The sequence below is a fragment of the Camelus ferus genome, chromosome 3 (genome assembly GCF_009834535.1).
Source record: "Camelus ferus isolate YT-003-E chromosome 3, BCGSAC_Cfer_1.0, whole genome shotgun sequence".
NCBI classification, from domain to species: Eukaryota; Metazoa; Chordata; class Mammalia; order Artiodactyla; family Camelidae; genus Camelus; species Camelus ferus.
This window is the reverse complement of record NC_045698.1, coordinates 115746046-115767584: the sequence shown is the minus strand read 5'-3', so window position 1 is coordinate 115767584 and position 21539 is coordinate 115746046. Positions and strand designations below refer to the sequence as shown.

The window sequence follows — 21539 nt, the reverse complement described above, 5'->3', positions numbered from 1 at the left end:
ATCTGTGAATTTCATGTTGTATTTTCCCAAGTTTTCATCTTTCATTTTACGTCCTCCCAAGTGTGCTGTAAAATAGCATTAAAGCGGTGACAGTTGGCTTCCTTGTCTTGTTCCCTACTTCATATGCAGTACTGTCAAGGTTTCACTTTATGTGTGATTCTAGCTAGTTTATTTTCCACTACCAATTATTAAATGAAGGAACAACCATTTATTTATACTTTGGAGAAATTTTCAGGCAAGAATAGATGTTAAATTTTATCAAGTACATCTCCTGGATTTATGGTGTTATGTTTTATTGAGTAATTTTATTCTGCATTTAAATTGGGGAAATTGTATCATTGTTCTCTTTTATTCTGTTAATGTCAAGCTTTCTATTGAGTTTCTAATGTTTCTTGTGTTAAACCAACCTTGCATTCCTGGAGTATGACTATTGTCATAGTGGATAACCCTTTTGATAAATTGCTAAATTCACTGTGCTAATATTTTTAAAATATATTATTCTTGACATCATCAAGAGATTAACCTGTGTTAATTCCTCCCATTCACCTTATTGGATTTTGGTAGGAATGATATGCTATCTACAAAAAAATGAATTAGTGTAACTCATTTCTCAATACTACAGAAGAATCTATATGAACATGGAAAAATTTCTTTACAGAATACTCAGTACAATTTAAGAGTAGAGCCACTGGACTTAGATATTATTCTGCAACAAGATTATTTATTATGGTTCCATTTATTTTAAAGTGTCTATTTTCCTTGTGTGAGTTGATAATAGATTTTTGGAATTGATCAGTGTGTAATCTTCTACTCTTTGTGAATTTGGTATACACTGTGTGAGCAGAGAGCTTCCATATCCATGTGAAAATAGGTGTCCCAGACAATTAATACTTTGACAACCCAAAGTGCAGCCTGGAAATAATTCCAAGCATTATGTGTGGTCAAAATTTCCCCTTAACTGATTCAATGAATTGAAACATCTCTTTTTTGCAGGAACTCTCCAGTGTGCCAGATGGGTATGGAGATGATCTGCCAGAACAATCCCAGGAGAGACACATCTGGTCTACCTCAACCCTCTGCATCAGATAGAGTAAACTCTTAGAAACCAAGCAACACCAATGAAGTCTGAATATTATCTGGAAAAATGTGACTAAGAATTATGGCACGGAAAATAATACACAGTGTAAAAGAACAGCCCATCTCCCTCCACATCCACAACTCGTCCATGCTTTCTTGACCAAACACTGGCTATTTAAATGGAACTTTGGAAGACAGGAGATTTCAAAAAATTAATACACATAAAAAGAGCAACAGGGTCTGACTGTTCAACAAGGCAGTCCCATTCTCACTATGAAATAATGCCAATTGTCATCCTTGATAACTGATGAAAAATATATACATGGAAGGAGACTTTCTGGTCCTGGGATTAGCAGATGAATTTGCTACTGTCTACCTTGCCAGTCTGCTGCACTAGCAGCCCTAGCTCAAGAGCCAAAGCTTCACAAACACGTTCAAGCTCCAACAAAGTTTCTTTCCATCCTTCTACCACCTATTCAGTGTTGATATAAGCTCCTTCAATTTCAGAATAAACTGGAATCCACCTAAAAAATGAACCTTCCTGTGTGCCAACTGCACCTTAAGAAACCCCACTGGAAACTATGATAATACATAGAAGTTCATGGGGTGAAAAAACACAAGTAAGTCAAAAAAACAAAATCAGGGTAAGAAGCACGGAATGGTGACAAAGGGACTGAAAAATTCTCCAGGCCATAAAGCAGCAGTAGAATATATATTCCCTTTCAGCCGGGGGCTGTTGTTATGTTAATTCCCCATTACCAGCACATATTGTTGTGGCAAAAGTGACATTTTCCTTCCATTTCTAATTTATAGACCTAACTTGAAGAGACATGATGAGAGGACGTCACATGGCAGGTGCACAAAAGTCTGTTGAGGCTGTAAGCCAGTCCTATCAACCCGTACACACACGTGGACTTAGTATCATCAAGAGCTGACCTGTGACGTCCAGGCGGAAGGAGACCCTCTGGCCCCCGGCCTCGCAGCTGTACTCCCCGGCGTCCGCCTTGCCCGCCTGCTGCACCACCAGCCTCCGCCCACAGCCCGTGGCCTCCACACGCACTTTTGAGCTGGAGCTCAGCTTCTTGCCGTCCTTGTACCACGTCACCTCCGTCTGGGCCTGGGCCACCTCGCAGCTCAGCGTGGCACTGGCCCCCGCCACGGCCTGCACTTCACTGCGCGCCGGCTGCTCCTTGGCAAACACCACCGAGGGCTCTGGGGACAGGCAGGGAGGGATTCATAGGGTCAAAGATAGAATCTAAGTGCAGATGCAGCACTGGGGAAAGAACCACTCACCAGGGAGGCAGGAAGACAAGAAACTTCTCTAGGCTGCGCACCAGCTGTGCGACCTAGGGTAGCTCTCCTGCCTTCTCAAAAACGAGGGACATAATTTATGTCTACACTCTGCAACTGAGCTCTGCATGCTGTTCCAGACACACGTTGGGAACGGCTTCTCCCATGTCCACCTCCTCTGGGACAGGAGCAGTGGAGTCATGGAGTCCTCACCCTTCCTAGATGAGGCCAGACCCTTTCCCTCACCTTGGTGCAGGCCACGTTCTCACCCGCAGTGAAGGACACTTCCTGAGGATCCACCTCCTTGCCCACCCTCTTGGGTTGTCAACTCTTGGGAATCTAGTGGCAGTGAGGCTACATGCCCTGTGCTGTCTCTCGCATCGTTCTGATGACTCACAAGGAGAGGAATCTTTGTGATCATTTTGGTCCTTCTGTGGTTTGCTCTTCTGTGGTGTCACTGTTCAAGTCTTGCTTAATTTTCAAAGCACTGCTGCTCTTTTTCCTATTCGTTTAGTTTTTTTTATATAATTAAATACCAGAATGTTGATGGTTACGTGTGTATATATCCTTCTCATTTTTCTGCCCTACCTTTTTGCTCTTTTGTCATGTTTCCGGTAAAATTAAGTTACTGGTTTGTTATACTCAAATATGTCAAGTTGTCCTTTGTGGTTTCTGCATTTCTATTTTGTTTTAAAACTTTCATTTCTGAGGCCATTTAACCATATTATCTGATAAAAGGCTTGTTTGACCATTCCCACTCACGTCTCTACCTGCCTAGGATTGACTGGGTGGTATGAGGCTAATTTCAATTTTCTTCTATTTTCCTAAATGCTTAGTGGTCTTCACATCACTTAGGAAAAGACCATCCCCTCTCTACAACTCAATGTGAATTCCATTCCTTTCTGCTGTTCTCTGCATTTAAATCCACTTGTTCAAATTGCTGTACCTTTTTTTAAAAGTCTTGATATAAGTTACAGCAAATGTCCCCACTTTGTTCTTCAAGACTGGCTTGACTCTCCTTGGCCTTTGCAATCAACTAGGAAATTGAACACCTCTGGGTCTTCCACAGAATTTATGTATTTATTCATATCTTTTTCAATGCCTCTAAAAATGTTTAATAATTTTAACCACAAGTAGGCAGAAGATCTTTATTAGACTTAAAGTTGGTAAGATGATCCATCTACTGTTATTGCAATTTTTCTAAACTTTCATTTTCTAGTTTCTTGTTTCGATACATACATACGGAATTGTTTTCTGCACAGTAGAATTTACATGCAGTAATGATTCCCAACTCTCTCATTAAGTATAGTAATTAATGTTCTTAGAGTTTCTAAACTGTTACATCATCTGCGACTTCCATGTTTTATTTTCCCAAATTTTAATCTTTTGTTTTATTTCCCTCCTAAGTGTGCTGTAAATGTAGCATTAAAATGGTGACAGTTGACTTCCTTGCCTTGTTCCCTAATCATATGTAATGCTTTCAAGATTTCAATTCATGTGTGATGTTAGCTAGATTTTTTTTTACTATCAATTATTAATTATTAATAGAGAACCCTTTAATTATCCTTTGGAAAAAATTTTATGGCAGGTATGGATGTTAAATTTTATCAAGTACTGTTCCTGGATTTATGACAGTATATTATATTGAATATGTTTTATTCTCCATGTATTGGGGAAGTCGTATCATTTTTTCTTTTATTTGGTTCATATCAAGCTTCCTACTGAGTTTCTAATGTTTCCTGTTATGGTTAAACCAACCTTGCACTCCTGGAGTATGACTGTTGTCATAATGGATTATGCTTTTCATAAATCGTTAAATTCAATTTGCTACTATTTTTTAAAAATACTATTGTTGATATTATCAAGAGATTAACCTGTGCTAATTTGTCCTGTTCACCTTATCTGAATTTGGTAGGAATGATATGTTATCTACAGAAAATGAATTAGTGTATCTCACTTCTCAATACTACAGAAGAATCTGTATGAACATGGAATGATTTCTTTATAGAATTCTCAGTACAATTTAAGAGTAGAGCCACTGGACTTAGATATTATTCTGCAACAAGACTATTTATTATAGTTCCATTTATTCAAAAGGTTATGGACTGTACAACTTCTCTATTTTTCTTGTGTGAGTTGATACAGATTTTTGGAATTGATGAATTTGTAATCCTCTACTCTTTGAGAATTTGGTACACACATGTGTGTGCAGAGAGCTTCCATATCCATGTGAAAATAGGTGTCCCAGAGAACCCTTTGACAACCCAAAGTGCAGTCTTGAAATAATTCCAAGTATTATGTGAAGCCAAAATTTCCCCTTATCCTGGTTCAATGAATTCAAATATCTCTTGTTTGTAGGAACTTCCCAGTGTGCCAGATAAATATAGACATGATCTGCCAAAACAACCCAAGGAGAGAGACATCTGGTCTACCTCAGCCCTCTGCATCACATAGAGCCACACTTCTAAAACGAAGCAACACCAATGGAGTCTGAACATGTGCTGGAAAAATGTGACTAAGCATTATGACATGGAAAACTATACATGGTATAAAAGAACAGCCCCCTCCTTCCACATCCACCACTTGTCCATGCTTTCTTGATGAAACGTTGGCTGTGTAAACGGAAGGTTGGAAGATAAGAGATTTCAAGAAATTAATACACATAAAAGGAGCAACAGGGCTGGGCAACAAGGCTGTCCCATTTTTACTACCATATAATGCCAACTGGTATCCCTGACAACCGATGAAAAATACATGCATGGAAGGAGACTTTCCTGTCCTGGGATTAGCAGATACGCTCGTTCATGTTTACCTTGCCAGCCTGCTGCACAAACAGCCACAGTCCAAGAACCATAACTCCACAAACACGTTCAAGCTTGAGCACAGTTTCTTTCCATCCTTCTCCCACCTATTCAGTCTTCTTATAAGCTACCTCTCGTTTCAAAATAAAACTCGAGTCCATCAAAATTAATGAACCTTCCTGTGTATCAGCTGCCCCTTAAGAAATCCCGCTGGGAACTATGATAACACATAGAGGTTCACAGGGTGAAAAACACAGCAAAGTCACAAAAACAAAATCAGGAAAAGCACTGAATGGTGAGAAAGGGACTGAAAACTTCTCCAGGCTCTAAACCAGCAGTGAAATATATACTCCCTTTCAGCCAGGGGCTGCTGTTATGTTAATTCCCCATTAGCAAAGCATGCTGATGTGGCAGAAGTGACTTTTTCCTTTCATTCCTACTTTATACACCAAACATGAAGAGACGTGATGAGAGGACATCTAATGGCAGGTGCACAAAAGTCTGTTGAGGCTGTAAGCCAGTGCTATCATCTGGTAGACACAGGTGGACTTAGTATTGTGAAGAACTGACCTGTGATGTCCAGGTGGAAGGAGACCTTCTGGCCCCTGGCCTCGCAGCTGTACTCCCCGGCGTCTGCTTTGCCTGCTTTCTGCACCACCAGCCTCCGGGTGCAGCCCATGGCCTCCACACGCACTTTCGAGCTTGAACTCAGCTTCTTGCCGTCCTTGTACCACGTCACCTCCGTCTGGGCCTGGGCCACCTCGCAGCTCAGTGTGGCACTGGCCCCCGCCATGGCCTGTACTTCACTGCGTGCCGGCTGCTCCTTGGCAAACACCGCCGAGGGCTCTGGGGACAGGCAAGGAGGGATTCATAAGGTCAAAGATAGAATCTAAGTGAAGATGCAGCACCAGCGAAAGAACCACTCACCAGGGAGGCAGGAAGACAGGAAACTTCTCAAGGCTGTGCACCAGCTGTGCGGCCTAGAGAAGCTCTCCCATCTTCTCAACAACCAGGGACATAATTTATGTCTACACTCTGTCCCTGAGCTGTGCGTGCTGTTCCAGAGACACCTTGGGAACAGCTTCTGCTATGCCCACCTCCTCTGGGACCGGAGCTGTGGAGTCATGCAGTCCTCACCCTTCCTAGATGAGGCCAGACCCTTTCCCTCACCTTGGTGCGGGCCACGTTCTCTCCTGCAGTGAAGGACACTTCCTGAGGATCTGCCCCCTTGCCCATCTCAGGGCTGTTAACTCTTGGAAATCTAGTGGCAGTGAGGCTACACCCCCTGTGCTGTCTCTTGCATGGTCCTGGTGACTTACAAGGAGAGGAATCTTTGTGATCATTTTGGTCCTTCTGTGGTTTGCTCTTCTGTGGTGTCACTGTTCAAGTTTTGCCTAATTTTCATAGCATTGCCCAACTTTTTCATATTCATTTCGGAGCTTTTATATAATTAAATACCAGAATGTTGACGGTTACATGTGTATACATCCTCCCCATTTTTCTGCCCTACTTTTTTGCTCCTTTGTAATGTTTCTGGTGAAATTAAGTTATCAGTTGCAGGCAAATATGTCAAGTTGTCCTTTGTGGTTTCTGCATTTATCTTCTGTTTTAAGATCTTTCATTATCCTGAGGTCATTAAATAATCTATATTATCTGATTAAACAAACTTGTTTTACCATCCCCATGGAGGTCTCTAAACTTCCTAGGGTTTATTCTTCATGTGATATGAGGTAGATTTCCATTCTATGTTTCTATATAGTTAATGTTCTTAAGACCAATTAGGAAAAGCCCCTCCTTTCTCTACAGCACAATCTGAGCTCCATATTCCATTTCTTTTGGTTGTTTGCCTATCTCTGCATTGAGAGCCACTTGTCTAAATTGCTGCAGCATATTGATTTAAAAAATGAAGTCCTGACATAGGTTAGAGTAAATGTCCACACTCTGTTCTTCAAGACTGGCTTGATCTCCTTGGCCTTTGCACCCAACTTGTCAATATTCTCACACCCATAAGAACTGTGATTTGGGTTTTGCCAGGGATTGAATACCTCTGTGTCTTCCACAGATTTTTATCCATTCATTTTTATCTTTTTCTCTGCCTCTCAACAATATTTAACAATTTTGCCTACAAAGAGGCTCAAGACCCTGTCTTAGACTTGGAATTAATGACAGGGTATGTCTAATGTTATTGTAACTCTTCCCAAATTTCATTTTGTAGTTTCTTCTTTCTTATAGATAGGTACAGAATTGTTTCTGTATATTAATATTTCCCTGCAGTAAACTTTCCCTATTCTCTCATTAGTGTAGTAATTCATATTCCTAGATTTTCTAAACTGATAATCATATCATCTGTGACTGCCATGTTTTATTTTCCCAAGTGTTAATCTTTTGTTTTATTTCCCCCTTAAATGGGCTGTAAACGTAGCATTAAAGTGGTGACAGTTGGCTTCCTTGCCTTGTTCCCTACTTCATACGCAGTGCTCTCAAGCTTTCATTTTATGTGTGATGCTGGTTAGTTTATTTTCTACTACCAATAATTAAATGAAGGAACAACCATTCATTTATACTTTGGTGAATTTTATGGCAGGAATTGATGTTAAATTTTGTCAAGTACATCTCCTGGATATATGATGTTATATTTTATTGAGTAATTTTATTTTCCAATTAAATTGGGGAAATCGTATCATTTTTCTCTTTTATTTGGTTCAAGTCTAGCTTTCTATTGAGTTACTAGTGTTTCTTGTGTTAAACCAAACTTGCACTCCTGGAGTATGACTGTTGTCACAGTGGATAATCCTTTTGATAAATTGTTAAATTCAGCTTCCTACTACTTTTTAAAAGATATTATTGCTGACATCATCAAGAGATTAACCTGTGTTAATTCTTCCTGTTTATCTTATCAGATTTTCGTAGGTATGATATGCTATCTACAAAAAAAATGAATTAATGTATCTCATTTTTCAATACTACAGAAGAATCTATATGAACATGGAATAATTTTTTTTATAGAATACTCAGTACAATTTAAGAGTAGAGCCACTGGACTTCGATATTATTGTGTGAGAAGATTATTTATTGTGGTTCCATTTATTCAAAAGGTTATGGACTGCACAACTTCTCTATTTTTCCTGTGTGAGTTGATATAGATTTTTGGAACTGATCAAGTCGTAATCTTCTACTCTTTGTGAATTTGGTACATCATGTGTGTGCAGAAAGCTTCCATACCCACATGAAAACAGGTGTCCCAGACAATTATTACTTTGACAACCCAAAGTGCAGTCTTGAAATAATTGAAGTATTATGTGAAGCCAAAATTTCCCCTTATCCTGGGTCAATAAATTCACATATCTTGCTCACATGAACTCTCCAGTGTGCCAGGTAACTATGAATATGATCTACCAGAACCACCCCAGGAGAGAGACATCTGGTCTACCTTAGCCCTCTGCATCAGATAGAAGCAGACTCCTAGAAACCAGGAAACACCAATGAAGTCTGAACATGTTCTGGGAAAATGTGACTAAGCATTATGACATGGAAAATAATACACGGTGTAAAAGAACAGCCCTTCTCCCGGCACATCCACCACTTGCTCATGCTTTCTTGACCAAATATTGGCTGTGAAAATGGAAAGTGGAAGACAGGAGAGTTCAAGAAATTAATATACATAAAAAAGGCAACAGGGTCTGACTGTGCAACAAGGCTGTCCCATTGTCACTACCAAATAAGCCAATTGGTATCCCTGATAACTGATGAAAGATATATACGTGGAATGAGACTTTCTGGTCCTGGGATTAGCAGATACACTCCCTCATATCTACCCTGACAGCCTGCTACACAAGCAGCCACAGGCCAAGAGTCATAACTCCACAAACAGGTTCAAGCTTGAACAGTTTCTTTCCATCACTCCCCACCTATTCAGTATTGATATAACCTATCTCCCATTTCAGAACAAAACTAGAGTCCACCTAAATAATGAGCCTTCCTGTGTGCTAGCTTCCTCTTAAGAAGTGCCACTGAGAACTATGGTAATACATAGAAATACATGATGTAAACAACACAACTAAGCTAGAAAAACAAAATCAGGAAAAGAAGAACTGAATGACGAGAAAGGGACTGGGAAATTCTCCAGGCTCTAAACCAGCAGTAAATATATACTTCCTACCAGCCAGGGGCTGCTGTTATGTTAATTCCCCATTACCAGTGCATATTGTTGTGGCAGAAGTGACTTCTTTCATTCATTCCTACTTTAAAGACCTAATATGAAGAGACATGAAGAGAGAACATCTAATGGCAGGTGCACAAAAGTCTGTTGAGGCTGTAAGCCAGTCCTACCACCCCATACACACAGGTGGACTTAGTGTCATCAAGAACTGACCTGTGACGTCCACATGGAAGGAGACCTTCTGGCCCCCGGCCTCGCAGCTGTACTCCCCGGCGTCTGCCTTGCCCACCTGCTGCACCACCAGCCTCCGCCCACGGCCCGTGGCCTCAACACGCACTTTCGAGCTGGAGCTCAGCTTCTTGCCGTCCTTGTACCACATCACCTCCGTCTGGGCCTGGGCCACCTCGCAGCTCAGCGTGGCACTGGCCCCCGCCACGGCCTGCACTTCACTGCGTGCCGGCTGCTCCTTGGCAAACACCATCGAGGGCTCTGGGGACAGTCAGGGAGGGAGGGACACACGGGGTCAAAGATAGAATCTAAGTGCAGATGCAGCACTGGGGAAAGAACCACTCACCAGGGAGGCAGGAAGACAGGAAACTTCTCAAGGCTGTGCACCAGCTGTGCAGCCAGGAGAAGCTCTCCCACCTTCTCAACAACGGACACAATTTATCTCTATACTCTGCCCCTGAGCTGTGCGTGCTGTTCCAGAGAGAAGTTGGGAATGGTATCTCCCATGTCCACCTCCTCTGGGACCAGAGCTGTGGAGTCATGCAGTCCTCAACCTTCCTAGATGAGGCCAGACCCTTTCCCTCACCTTGGTGCGGGCCACGTTCTCACCTGCAGTGAAGGACACTTCCTGAGGATCCACCCCCTTGCCCATCTCAGGGTTGGCAACTCTCAGAAACCTAGTGGCAGTGAGGCTACACCCCCTGTGCTGTCTCTTGCATGGTCTGATGACTCATGAGGTGAGGAATCTTTGTGATCATTTTGGTCATCCTGGTATTTGCTTTTCTGTGGTGTCCCTGTTCAAGTTTTGCCTAATTTTCATAGCATTGCCTCTTTTTTTTATATTCGTTTAGAAGCTTTTTATATAATTAAATGCCAGAATGTTGATGGCTACGTATATATGTATCCTACTCAGTTTTGTGCCCTACCTTTTCGCTCCTTTGTAATGTTTCTTGTGAAATTAAGTTATTGCTTTGTTACACACAAATATGTCAAGTTGTCCTTTGTGGTTTCTGCATTTCTATTTTGTTTTAAAAACTTTCATTATTCTGAGGTCTTAAATCCATATTATCTGATAAAAGGCTTGTTTGAGCATTCTCTACCTGCATAGGGTTGATTGGGTGGTGTGAGGCAAATTTCAATTTTCTTTTATTTTCCTATATGGTTAATGGTCTTAACACTACTTGGGTAAAAACTGTCCCCTCTCCACACCTCAGTGTGAATTCCATTCCTTTGTGCTGTTCTTTGCATTGAAGTCCACTTGTCCAAATTGCTGTACCTTTTTAAAAATTCTTGATATAAGTTACAGCAAATGTCCCCACTTTGTTCTTCAAGACTGGCTTGACTCTCCTACTTTTTGCAATCAACTTTGAAATTGAACACCTCTGGTCTTCCACAGAATTTACATATTTATTTATATCTTTTTCACTGCCTGTAACAATGTTTAATACTTTTGCCCACAAGTAGGCACAAGATCATTATTAGACTTAAAATTGGTAAGATGATCCATCTAATGTTATTGCAATTTTTCTAAAATTTCATTTTCCAGTTTCTTGTTTCTGACATATACATACAGAATTGTGTTCTGTATATTAGAATTTATATACAGTAATCTTTCCCAATTGTCTCCTTAAGTGTAGTAATTCATGTTCCTAGAGTTCCTACACTGATAATCATATCATCTGCAACTTTCATGTTTTATTTTTCCAAGTTTTAATCTTTTGTTTTATTTCCCGCCTAAGTGTGCTGTAAATGTAGCATTAAAGTGGTGACTGTTGGGTTCTTTGTCTTGGTCCTTACTTCATATGCAATGCTTTCAACTTCTCCATTCCTGTCTGAAGTTAGCCAGTGTTTTTTCCCACTACCAATTATTAATTATTAATGAAGAACCCTTTCATTTATCCTTTGGTAAGAATTTTATGGCAGGAATTGATGTTAAACTTTATCAAGTACTTCTCCTGGATTTATGATGTTATTTTTTATTGAATATTTTTATTCTCCATTTAAATTGGGGAAATTGTATCATTTTTCTCTTTTATTTGGTTCAAGTCTAGCTTTCTATTGAGTTTCTAGTATTTCTTGTGTTAAACCAACCTTGCGCTCCTGGAGTATGACTGTTGTCATAGTGAATAATCCTCTTCACAAATTGCAAAATTCAGCTTGCTACTACTTTTTATTCTTGACATCATCAAGAGATTTACCTGTGTTAATTCTTCCTATTTACCTTTTCAGATTTTGCTATGATGGAATGATATGTCATCTACCAAAAAAAATGAATTAATGTACTTCATTTTTCAATAATACAGCAGAATCTATATGAACATGGGATAAATTATTTGCAGAATATGCAGTAAAATTTAACAGTAGAGTTTATGGACTTAGATACTACTCTGTGAGAAGATTATTTACTATGGTTCCATTTATTCCAAGGTTTACTGACTGTACAATTTGTCTATTTTTCTTGTGTCAGTTGATAAAGATTTTTGGAATTGATCAATTTGCAATCTTCTACTCTTTGTGAATTTGGTACACACATCTATGTGCAGAGAGCTTTGACAGCCCAAAGTGCAGCCTTGAAATATTTCCAAGTATTACGTGTAGTCAAAATTTCCCCTTATCCTGGTATGTTTCAATGAATTCAAATATCTCTTGTTCGCAGGAACTCTCCAGTGTGCCAGGTAAGTGTCTACATGATCTGCCAGAACAATCCCAGGAGAGAGACATCTGGTCTACCTCAGCACTATGCATCAGATAGAGCCAGACTCCTAAAACCAAGGAACATCAATGCAGTCTGAACATGTGCTGGAAAAATGTGACTAAGCATTATGACATGGAAAACAATACATGGCATAAAAGAATAGCCCCTCTCACTGCACATCCACCACTCGTCCATGCTTTCTTAACCAAACATTGGCCGTGAAAATGGAAGGTTGAAAGATAGGAGATTTATGATATTAATACACACAAAAAGAGCAGCAGGGTCTGACTGGGCAACAAGGCTGTCCCATTATCACTACCAAACAATGCCAAATGTTATCCCTGATAACCAATGAAAAATACATATATGAAAGGAGACTTTCCTGTCCTGGGATTAGCAGATACACTCGCTCATGTCTTGCTGGCCAGCCTGTTGCACAAACCGCCACAGCCCAAGAGCCATAACTCCACAAACACGTTCAAGCTCCAACACAGTTTCTTTCCATCCTTCTTCCACCTATTCAGTCTTAATATAAGCTACCTCCCATTTCAGAATAAAACCGGAGTCCACCTAAAAAATGAACCTCCTGTGTGAAAGCTTCCTCTTAAGAAATGCTACTAAGAACTATGGTAATACATAGAAATGCTGGGGTAATAGACATAAGGCAGAAAAACAAAATCAGGACAAGAAGCACTCAGTGGAAAATACTCCAGGCTCTAAACCAGCAGTGAAATATATACTCCCTACTAGGCAGGGGCTGCTGTTACGTTAATTCCGCATTAGCAAAGCATGTTGATGTGGTAGAGTGACTTTTTCCTTTCATTCTTACTTTATAGATTCAACATGAAGAGACGTGATCAGAATGTCTAATGTCTGTTGAGGCCATAAGCCAGTCCTATCATCCTATACAAACAGGTGGACTTAGTGTCCTCAAGAACTGACCTGTGACGTCCAGGCGGAAAGAGACCCTCTGGCCCCCGGCCTCGCAGATGTACTCCCCGGCATCTGTTTTGCCTGCTTTCTGCACCACCAGCCTCCGGGTGCAGCCCGTAGCCTCCACACGCACTTTCGAGCTGGAGCTCAGCTTCTTGCCGTCCTTGTACCACGTCACCTCCGTCTGGGCCTGGGCCACCTCGCAGCTCAGCGTGGCACTGGCCCCCGCCACGGCCTGCACTTCACTGCGTGCCGGCTGCTCCTTGGCAAACACTGCCGAGGGCTCTGGGGACAGGCAGGGAGGGAGGGACACACGGGGTCAAAGATACCATCTAAGTGAAGATGCAGCACTGGGGAAAGAACCGCTCAACAGGGAGGCAGGAAGACAGGAAGCTTCTCCAGGCTGTGCACCAGCTGTGCAGCCTAGGGTAGCTCTGCCACCTTCTCAACAACGAGGGACACAATTTATGTCTACATTCTGCCCCTGAGCTGTGCGTGCTGTTCCAGCGAGACACTGGGAACAGCTTCTCCCATGTCCACCTCCTCTGGGACCAGAGCTGTGGAGTCATGCAGTTCTCACCCTTCCTAGATGAGGCCAGACCCTTTCCCTCACCTTGGTGAGGGCCACGTTCTCACCTGCAGTGAAGGACACTTCCTGAGGATCCACCCCTTGCCCACCCTCAGGGCTGTTAACTCTTGGAAACCTAGTGGCAGTGAGGCTACTCCCCCTGTGCTGTCTCTTGCATGGTCCTGCTGAGTCACAAAGTGAGGAATCTTTGTGATCATTTTGGTCCTTCTGTGGTTTGCCCTTCGGTGGTGTCACTGTTCAAGTTTTGCCCCAGTTTCAATAACATTGCCCGTCTTTTCCATATTCATTTAGGAGATTTTTATATAATTAAATGCCAAGGTGTTGATGGTTATGTGTGTATATATATCGTCCCCATTTCTGTGCCCTACTTTTTGCTCCTTTGTAATATTTCTGGTGAAATTAAGTTATTGTTTGCTGGCATACTGTAGGCAAATATGTCAAGTTGTCTCTGTGGTTTCTCCATTTATCTTGTGTATTCAAATCTTTCATTATTCTGAAGCCATTAAACAATGTATATTATCTGATTTTAAAAACTTGTTTTACCATTCCCATTGAGGTCTCTAACCTTCCTTGGGTTGAATTCTTCGTGTGGTATGAAATAGATTTCAATTTTCTTTTTATACAGTTAATGATCTTAAGACCACTTATGAAAAGATCTCCTTTTTCCACAACTCAAAATTTAATATTTCACTTTCTAGTTTCTTGTTTCTTGTATACAGATATAGAATTGTTTCTGTATATTAATATTTATATACAGTCATCTTTCCCAAGTCTCATATTAAGTGTAGTAATTAATGTTGCTAGATTTTCTAAATTGATAATCATACTATCTGAGACTTCCACGTTTTACTTCCCCAAGTTTTCATCTTTTATTTTATGTCCCCCAAGTGTGCTGTAAATGTAGCATTAAAGCGGTGACAGTTGGCTTCCTTGTCTTGTTCCCTACTTCATATGCAATACTTTCAAGGTTTCATTTTATGTGTGATTCTAGCTAGTTTATTTTCCACTACCAATTATTAAATGAAGGAAGGGGGAGTGGGTGGGAAGGGACACACTGGGAGTTCGAAATTTGTAGATACTGACAGGCATATGTAGAATAGATAAACAAGATTATACCGTGTAGCACAGGGAAATATATACAAGATCTTGTGGTAGCTCACAGAGAAAAAACCTGGGACAATGAATATACGTATGTTCATGTATAACTGAAAACCTGTGCTCTACACTGGAAATTGACATGACATTGTAAAATGACTATAACTCAATAAAAAAAAGTCTAAAAAAAAAGGAACAACCATTCATTTATATGTTGGTGAAATTTTTATGGCAGGAATTGATGTTAAATTTTATCAAATACATCTCCTGGATTTGGTGTGATATTTTCTTGAGTATTTTTATTGTCCTTTAAATTGAGGAAATCTTATCTTTTTCTCTTTTATTTTGTTAATTTCAAGCTTTCTATTGAGTTTTAATGTTTCTTGTGTTAAGCCAACCTTGCACTCCTGGAGTATGACTGTTTTCATAGTGGATTATCCTTTTGATAAATTGCTAAATTCAGTCTGCTACTATTTTTTAAAGATACTATCCTTGACATCATCAAGAGATTAACCTGTGTTAAATCCTCCATATACTTTATTAGATTTTGGTAGGAATGATATGTCATTGACAAAAAATGAATTAGACTGTATCTCATTTTTCAATACTAAAGAAGAATTTATATGAATATGAAATAATTTCTTTCCAGAACACTCAGCACAATGTAAGAGTAGAGCCATTGGACTTAGGTATTATTCTTGAGAAGATTATTCACTATGGTTCCATTTAGTCAAAAGGTTATGGACTGTACAACTTCGCTATTTTTCTTGTGTGAGTTGATAAAGATTTTTGGAATTGATCAATGTGTAATCCTCTACTGTTTGAGAATTTGGTGCACACATGTGTGTGCAGAGAGCTTCCATATTCATGTAAAATGGGTGTCCCAGACAATTAATACTTTGAAAACCCGAAGTGCAGCCTTGAAATATTTCCAAGTATTACGTGTAGACAAAATTTCCCCTTATCCTTATCCAATGAATTCAAACACCTCTTGTTTACAGGATATGTCCAGTGTGCCAAGTAATTATCTACATGATCTGCCAGAACAATCCCAGGAGAGACACATCTGGTCTACCTCACCCCTCTGCATCAGATATAGCAAGACTCCTAAAATGAAGGAACACCAATGCAGTCTGAACATGTGCTGGAAAAAGGTGACTAAGCATTATGACATGGAAAATAATACTTGGTATAAAAGAACAGCCACTTTCCCTCCACATCCACCACTCATCCATGCTTTCTTGACCAAACATTGGCCATGAAAATGGAAGATTGGAAGATAGGAGATTTAAGATATTAATACACAGAAAAAGAGCAGCAGGTTCTGACTGTGCAACAAGGCTGTCCCATTCGCACTACCAAATAATGCCAATTTGGTATCTCCAATAACTGATGAAAAATACATACATGGAAGGAGACCTCCTGGTCCTGGAATTAGCAGATACACTTCCTAGTTTTTATCTTGCCAGCCTGCTTCACAAGCAGCCACAGCCCAAGAGTCACACCTCCACAAACACGTTCAAGCTCCAACAGAGTTTCTTTCCATCCTTCTCCCACCTGTTCAGTCTTGATATAAGCTACCTCCCATTTCAGAATAAAACTCAAGTCCATCAAAATAAATGAACCTTCCTGTGTACCAGCTGCCCCTTAAGAAATCCCACTGGGAACTATGATAACACATACAAGTTCACGGGGTGAAAAAACACAACAAAGTCAGAAAAACAAAATCAGGAAAAGCACTGAATGGTGAGAAAGGGACTGAAAACTCCAGGCTCTAAACCAGCAGTGAAATATATACTCCCTTCCATCCAGGGGCTGCTGTTATGTTAATTTCCCATTACCAAAACATACTGATGTGGCAGAGTGACTTTTTCCATTCATTCCTAATTTATAGACCTAACATGAAGAGACATGACAAGAGGACGCCTAATGGCAGGTGCACAAAAGTCTGTTGAGGCTGTAAGCCAGCCCTATCATCCCGTACACACAGGTGGACTTAGTGTCCTCAAGAACTGACCTGTGACGTCCATGCGGAAGGAGACCCTCTGGCCCCCGGCCTCGCAGCTGTACTCCCCGGCGTCCGCCTTGCCCGCCTGCTGCACCACCAGCCTCCGGGTGCGGCCCGCGGCCTCCACATGCACTTTCGAGCTGGAGCTCAGCTTCTTGCCGTCCTTGTACCACGTCACCTCCGTCTGGGCCTGGGCCACCTCGCAGCTCAGCGTGGCACTGGCCCCCGCCACGGCCTGTACTTCACTGTGTGCCGGCTGCTCCTTGGCAAACACCACCGAGGGCTCTGGGGACAGGCAGGGAGGGAGGGACACACGGGGTCACAGACACAATCTCAGTCAGGAAGGCAGCACTGTGGAAAGAAGCCCTGGTTGGGGATAATGGGGGTCTGGAGATCCTCCAGGCTCTGCACCAGCTCTGTGTCCAGGCAAGTCTCTATCATTCTTTGGAGTCTGCCCATTGTCTTTTAATCACACCAACTGTGCTCCCACCCAGTTTTTAAATCAGAATTTGATGGTTATGAACAGCTTTGATTTTTCCACAAATTTCTATCCACCCACTTCAACCTCTCCACTGTCTCATAAATAGTTTAACAGTGTCCCCATACAGCCTCTTAGCAACTTTCATCAGACTTCAGATCAGAAATCTATTTTTCATGCAATAGTAACTCTTTTAATTTTCATTTTCCAAGTGTTTCTTGCTAGTATATACAAATGGAAATGTTTTCTGCATAACGTCTTTTTTTTACATGGTAACTTATCTCCAAATTTATCTTTATTTATCTTTTGGATTCTGCGAGTTGACAATCAAATCACCCAGAAGTCTCACCTTTACTTTCCCCAAATGGTTTGCCTTTGAGTTTATTTCCCTCCTTCCTCTGCTCACTGCTTATTGTCCCTAATATGAAAGCTTTCAAGGTAAACTTTAAAGTGCGGTGCTATCTTTCCACAGCCCCATTTATCACAGAGGAACACTTTTTTACAGTTTGTTAAGAATTCTACAGCATGAATTGATGCCAAATCTCGTCAAACTTTCTTCTCGATGGAGGATGCTAAATTGTAATCAAGCATTTGATTCTGCACTCATTGACATAATCACATCTCTTTGCCTTCAGTCTCTTCACATCAATCTGTATATTGATCAACGTTGCCAAAGTTAGACCATACTCTGGTGACTGGACAATGACCTCCATCACTGTGTTTTACCCTCCTGAGATACTGCTGAGTTCATCCTGCTCACTGTTTCTTTATGATCTTCGCCTTGGGGGCCACCACTGATTGGTCTGTAACTTCATTCTTCCTGCCTTTCTTGTCAGATTTTGGTATCAATGTTATGCTCCGGAAATAAAGCCACTTGTGGGCTGTATCTCCTTTTTCTACTCTAGGATCACCTGCACAAGTGTGGAATGACAGCTGCTTTCCAGGATATTTGCTACAGTTCACCAAAGAACTACTCAGCTTAGAAGATTTGACATAATCAGTTCCACTGATTTCAGGCATAGATTCACAATTTCTCATTTTCTGTATCTTACGATACTTTTCAATATCCTCCTAAGACCACATTAAACAGAGGCACGTAGCAGGATTTGGGGTATCTCTAAGCCTCACAAATGATCTACACGGACAAAACCCCCAACTAGTATGTGTTGGCACCCTGGAGTCAAGGTGGGAGGGCGGTCCCCCCCGTTCGGCATTAAGACTCTCATATCGGGAGGGAAACAACCTTCCTCTCTTACGTGTCAGTAGGTACCAGCCACAAAGCAAAGGCACTCATAAGCCGTGAGGAAAATACAATGAAGTGAACACTCCTTGGTCAGTCAGAGGCGGTTACTACAGCAAATCCCCGTACTTGGCACAGGGTACTGAGGTGGAGGAGTGACTTCTTCCTTTTCATCCTGAATTTATAAATCTAACTCCAAGGGGAATTCTGACATTGCACATCCAAACTGAAGACAAAGGCAAAATGCTGTTTGTTTGAAATCAATCCCCCTAAATATCACAGGTGAGCGTTCCCAATCCTCCCTTCTTTCTTCCCCCTGCAAGGACATCACAACGAAACGTGGGCCTATAATTTGCCACATACAGAGGGGAAGAGCTTCTGCATCCATGGAAAGGAAGAAAGGATATCCCAGAAAATCAAATGGGTTCATCCAAAGCTCACTCTTGACACAATTCCATGTATGACTGTGCAGACAAACGTCCCCTAGTCTGGGTTCAGTGAAACTGAAACAGCCCCTGCAGCCCGAGAACCACCAGGGGGTGCTGGCTGAGGGCGTGTGCTGGCTGCGAGGACACATGATGGGGGGAAGTCACACGCTGCCTGGTGACGGACACCCAGGCTACCTCAGACCCCAAGCATCAGGTGGAGCCAGGGCCCTCACACCAGGGGACGACAGAAGGTTCTGGCAGGTGCTCAGCATGTGTGCCTGAGCCTTACTGTGCGGGAACAAGTGGACAGACACGGCCTCCCTTCCTTCCATGCACACCCTCCCCATTCATCCTCCCTGGTTCCAAAATGGGTATAAAGCCAGACGGAAGATTAAGAGACATGATGAGAGGACATCTAAGGGCAGGTGCACAAGGGTCTGGTGGGGCTGTAAGCCAGCCCGACCCTGCCTTCCACAAGGGGGGACTTAGTGTCCTCAAGAACTGACCTGTGACGTCCAGGCGGAAGGAGACCCTCTGGCCCCCAGCCTCGCAGCTGTACTCCCCGGCGTCTGCCTTGCCCGCCTGCTGCACCACCAGCCTCCGGGTGCGGCCCGCGGCCTCCACACGCACTTTCGAGCTGGAGCTCAGCTTCTTGCCGTCCTTGTACCACGTCACCTCCGTCTGGGCCTGGGCCACCTCGCAGCTCAGCGTGGCACTGGCCCCCGCCACGGCCTGCACTTCACTGCGCGCCGGCTGTTCCTTGGCAAACACCGCCGAGGGCTCTGGGGACAGGGAGGGAGTGAGGGACACACGGGGTCAAAGATACCATCTCAGTAGGTAGGCAACACTGGGGAAAGAAGACTGGGATGAGGATGCTGGGGGGCTGGAGATTCTCCAGGCTCTGAGCCAGTGATGTGGCTGGGACAAGTCCCCCTGTCCGTGTCACACACAAAGAACATGGTTTATACGTTCTCCCACTCATTCCTCTGAGCTGGTCCAGCTACGCTGTTGTGAAAGTCTTCTGTGCACAGAGGATACGGGGGTCATGATGCAGGAAGACCTCAACAGTGCTGGATGCATCCAGAGTTTCTGACCCATGTCACGAGCGTTCCGGAAGCTCCACTCTCTTTCCTGCTCTCAGTGTTGTCATCTGTCATCCACCTGGTGCAGCTGAAGTTCTACACCTTGTGGCTGTCTTTCCGTTTTCCCAATGACAGAAAACGTGAGTCACGTTTCTGAGTGTTTGGTGATGTCATTTTCACGTTCTGCCCCATTTTCAATAGGGTTGTCTGTCTTTTTCAGCCCTTTACTTACGGAAATGCTAAAGCACTGATAGTTGCATTTGTTGTGAAATTCTTCCCCATTCTTGTGCCTTGCCTTTTCTGTTTCACCCTTTTACGGTGTCTCCTGATCCAGACAGTTCTTAAACTTAACATGGAAATGTAGATCAATTTGTCCTTCTGATTAGTACATTTATATTCCTTTTCCAAAATATTTCATACATTGAGGGCATGAAATACTTTGCACTGCCTACTGACAGCGTATGTTATCTTTCACATTAAAGTCTGTAACTCACGTGTAATTGATCTTCATGATTCGAGAGGACGGCTAATTTTATTTCATTCTGTTCCACATGGTCAGTGATCTTAGCGCCCCGTGTGAAGAGACCACCCTGTCTCTGCACATCACACTCGCAACCTCATAAAACACAAAAGACATGGGCTGCTGTTGCCCAGTGGTGCAGAGTTGTTTCTGAGGCAATAATCCATTCCTTTCATGTTTATCCATCTGTGCATTTAGTCCATGTTGTGTTTTCTCTTTTTTTTTTTTTTTTTGAGTTATAGTCATTTTACAACATCGTGTCAATTTCCGGTGTAGAGCACAATGTTTCAGTCATACATGAACATACACGTATTCATTGTCACATTCGTCTTCGCCGTGAGCTACCACAAGATCTTGTGTACATTTCCCTGTGCTGTACAGTGTAATCTTGTTTATCTATTCTGTAGATACCTGTCAGTATCTACAAATTCAGCCCACGTTGTCTTCATTACCGTAGCTCCACACTAAATCTGGATATTGAGTATAGAAAACGCTCTCACTTTGTTTTTTTTTTCAGAGTCTTTGGCTTTTGTAACCAATTTGTCAATTTTCTTTCCATCCAAAAGGATACATATTTGAATTTTGACTATGAATGAACATCACTGACTCTCCATGGTTTCTGTGTCTTTCATCTCTCAAAGTGTTTAATAGTTTTACTAACTTAATATCATTAAACTTAAACATCAGTTATTACACTTGAATTAGAAAATGATGCTTTTGAAGCTATTGTCATTCTTTTAAATTTCACATTCAAGTTGTCTGTTGCTAAGTGCATATATAAAAGTGTTTCCTGTACATTGATCTTATGCAATAATCTTCTCCAAGTCTCTTACTAAATCTAATCATTAATATGTTGAACTTTCTGAATTGACAACAATATCCTCATTTAAAAAAAACGTTTGGTGTTCTTCTGTCA

At 41.8% G+C, this 21539-nt stretch overlaps 1 protein-coding gene across 50 annotated transcripts in view; it reads right to left on the bottom strand.

Moving 5' to 3' along the window:
- Positions 1–21539, bottom strand: part of OBSCN (obscurin, cytoskeletal calmodulin and titin-interacting RhoGEF) — a 169429-nt gene that overhangs the window by 115539 nt on the left and 32351 nt on the right. For 41 of the 50 annotated variants that reach the window (XM_032477303.1, XM_032477305.1, XM_032477304.1 and 38 more), the window contains 6 exons: positions 19528–19803; positions 16885–17160; positions 13193–13468; positions 9541–9816; positions 5739–6014; positions 2014–2289 (listed from right to left, as the gene is read on the bottom strand). In XM_032477303.1, the coding sequence (XP_032333194.1) occupies positions 2014–2289; positions 5739–6014; positions 9541–9816; positions 13193–13468; positions 16885–17160; positions 19528–19803 (1656 nt within the window). The remainder of the gene's footprint in view (positions 1–2013; positions 2290–5738; positions 6015–9540; positions 9817–13192; positions 13469–16884; positions 17161–19527; positions 19804–21539) is intronic. The other 9 variants (XM_032477320.1, XM_032477322.1, XM_032477321.1 and 6 more) reach the window with 9 other exon arrangements.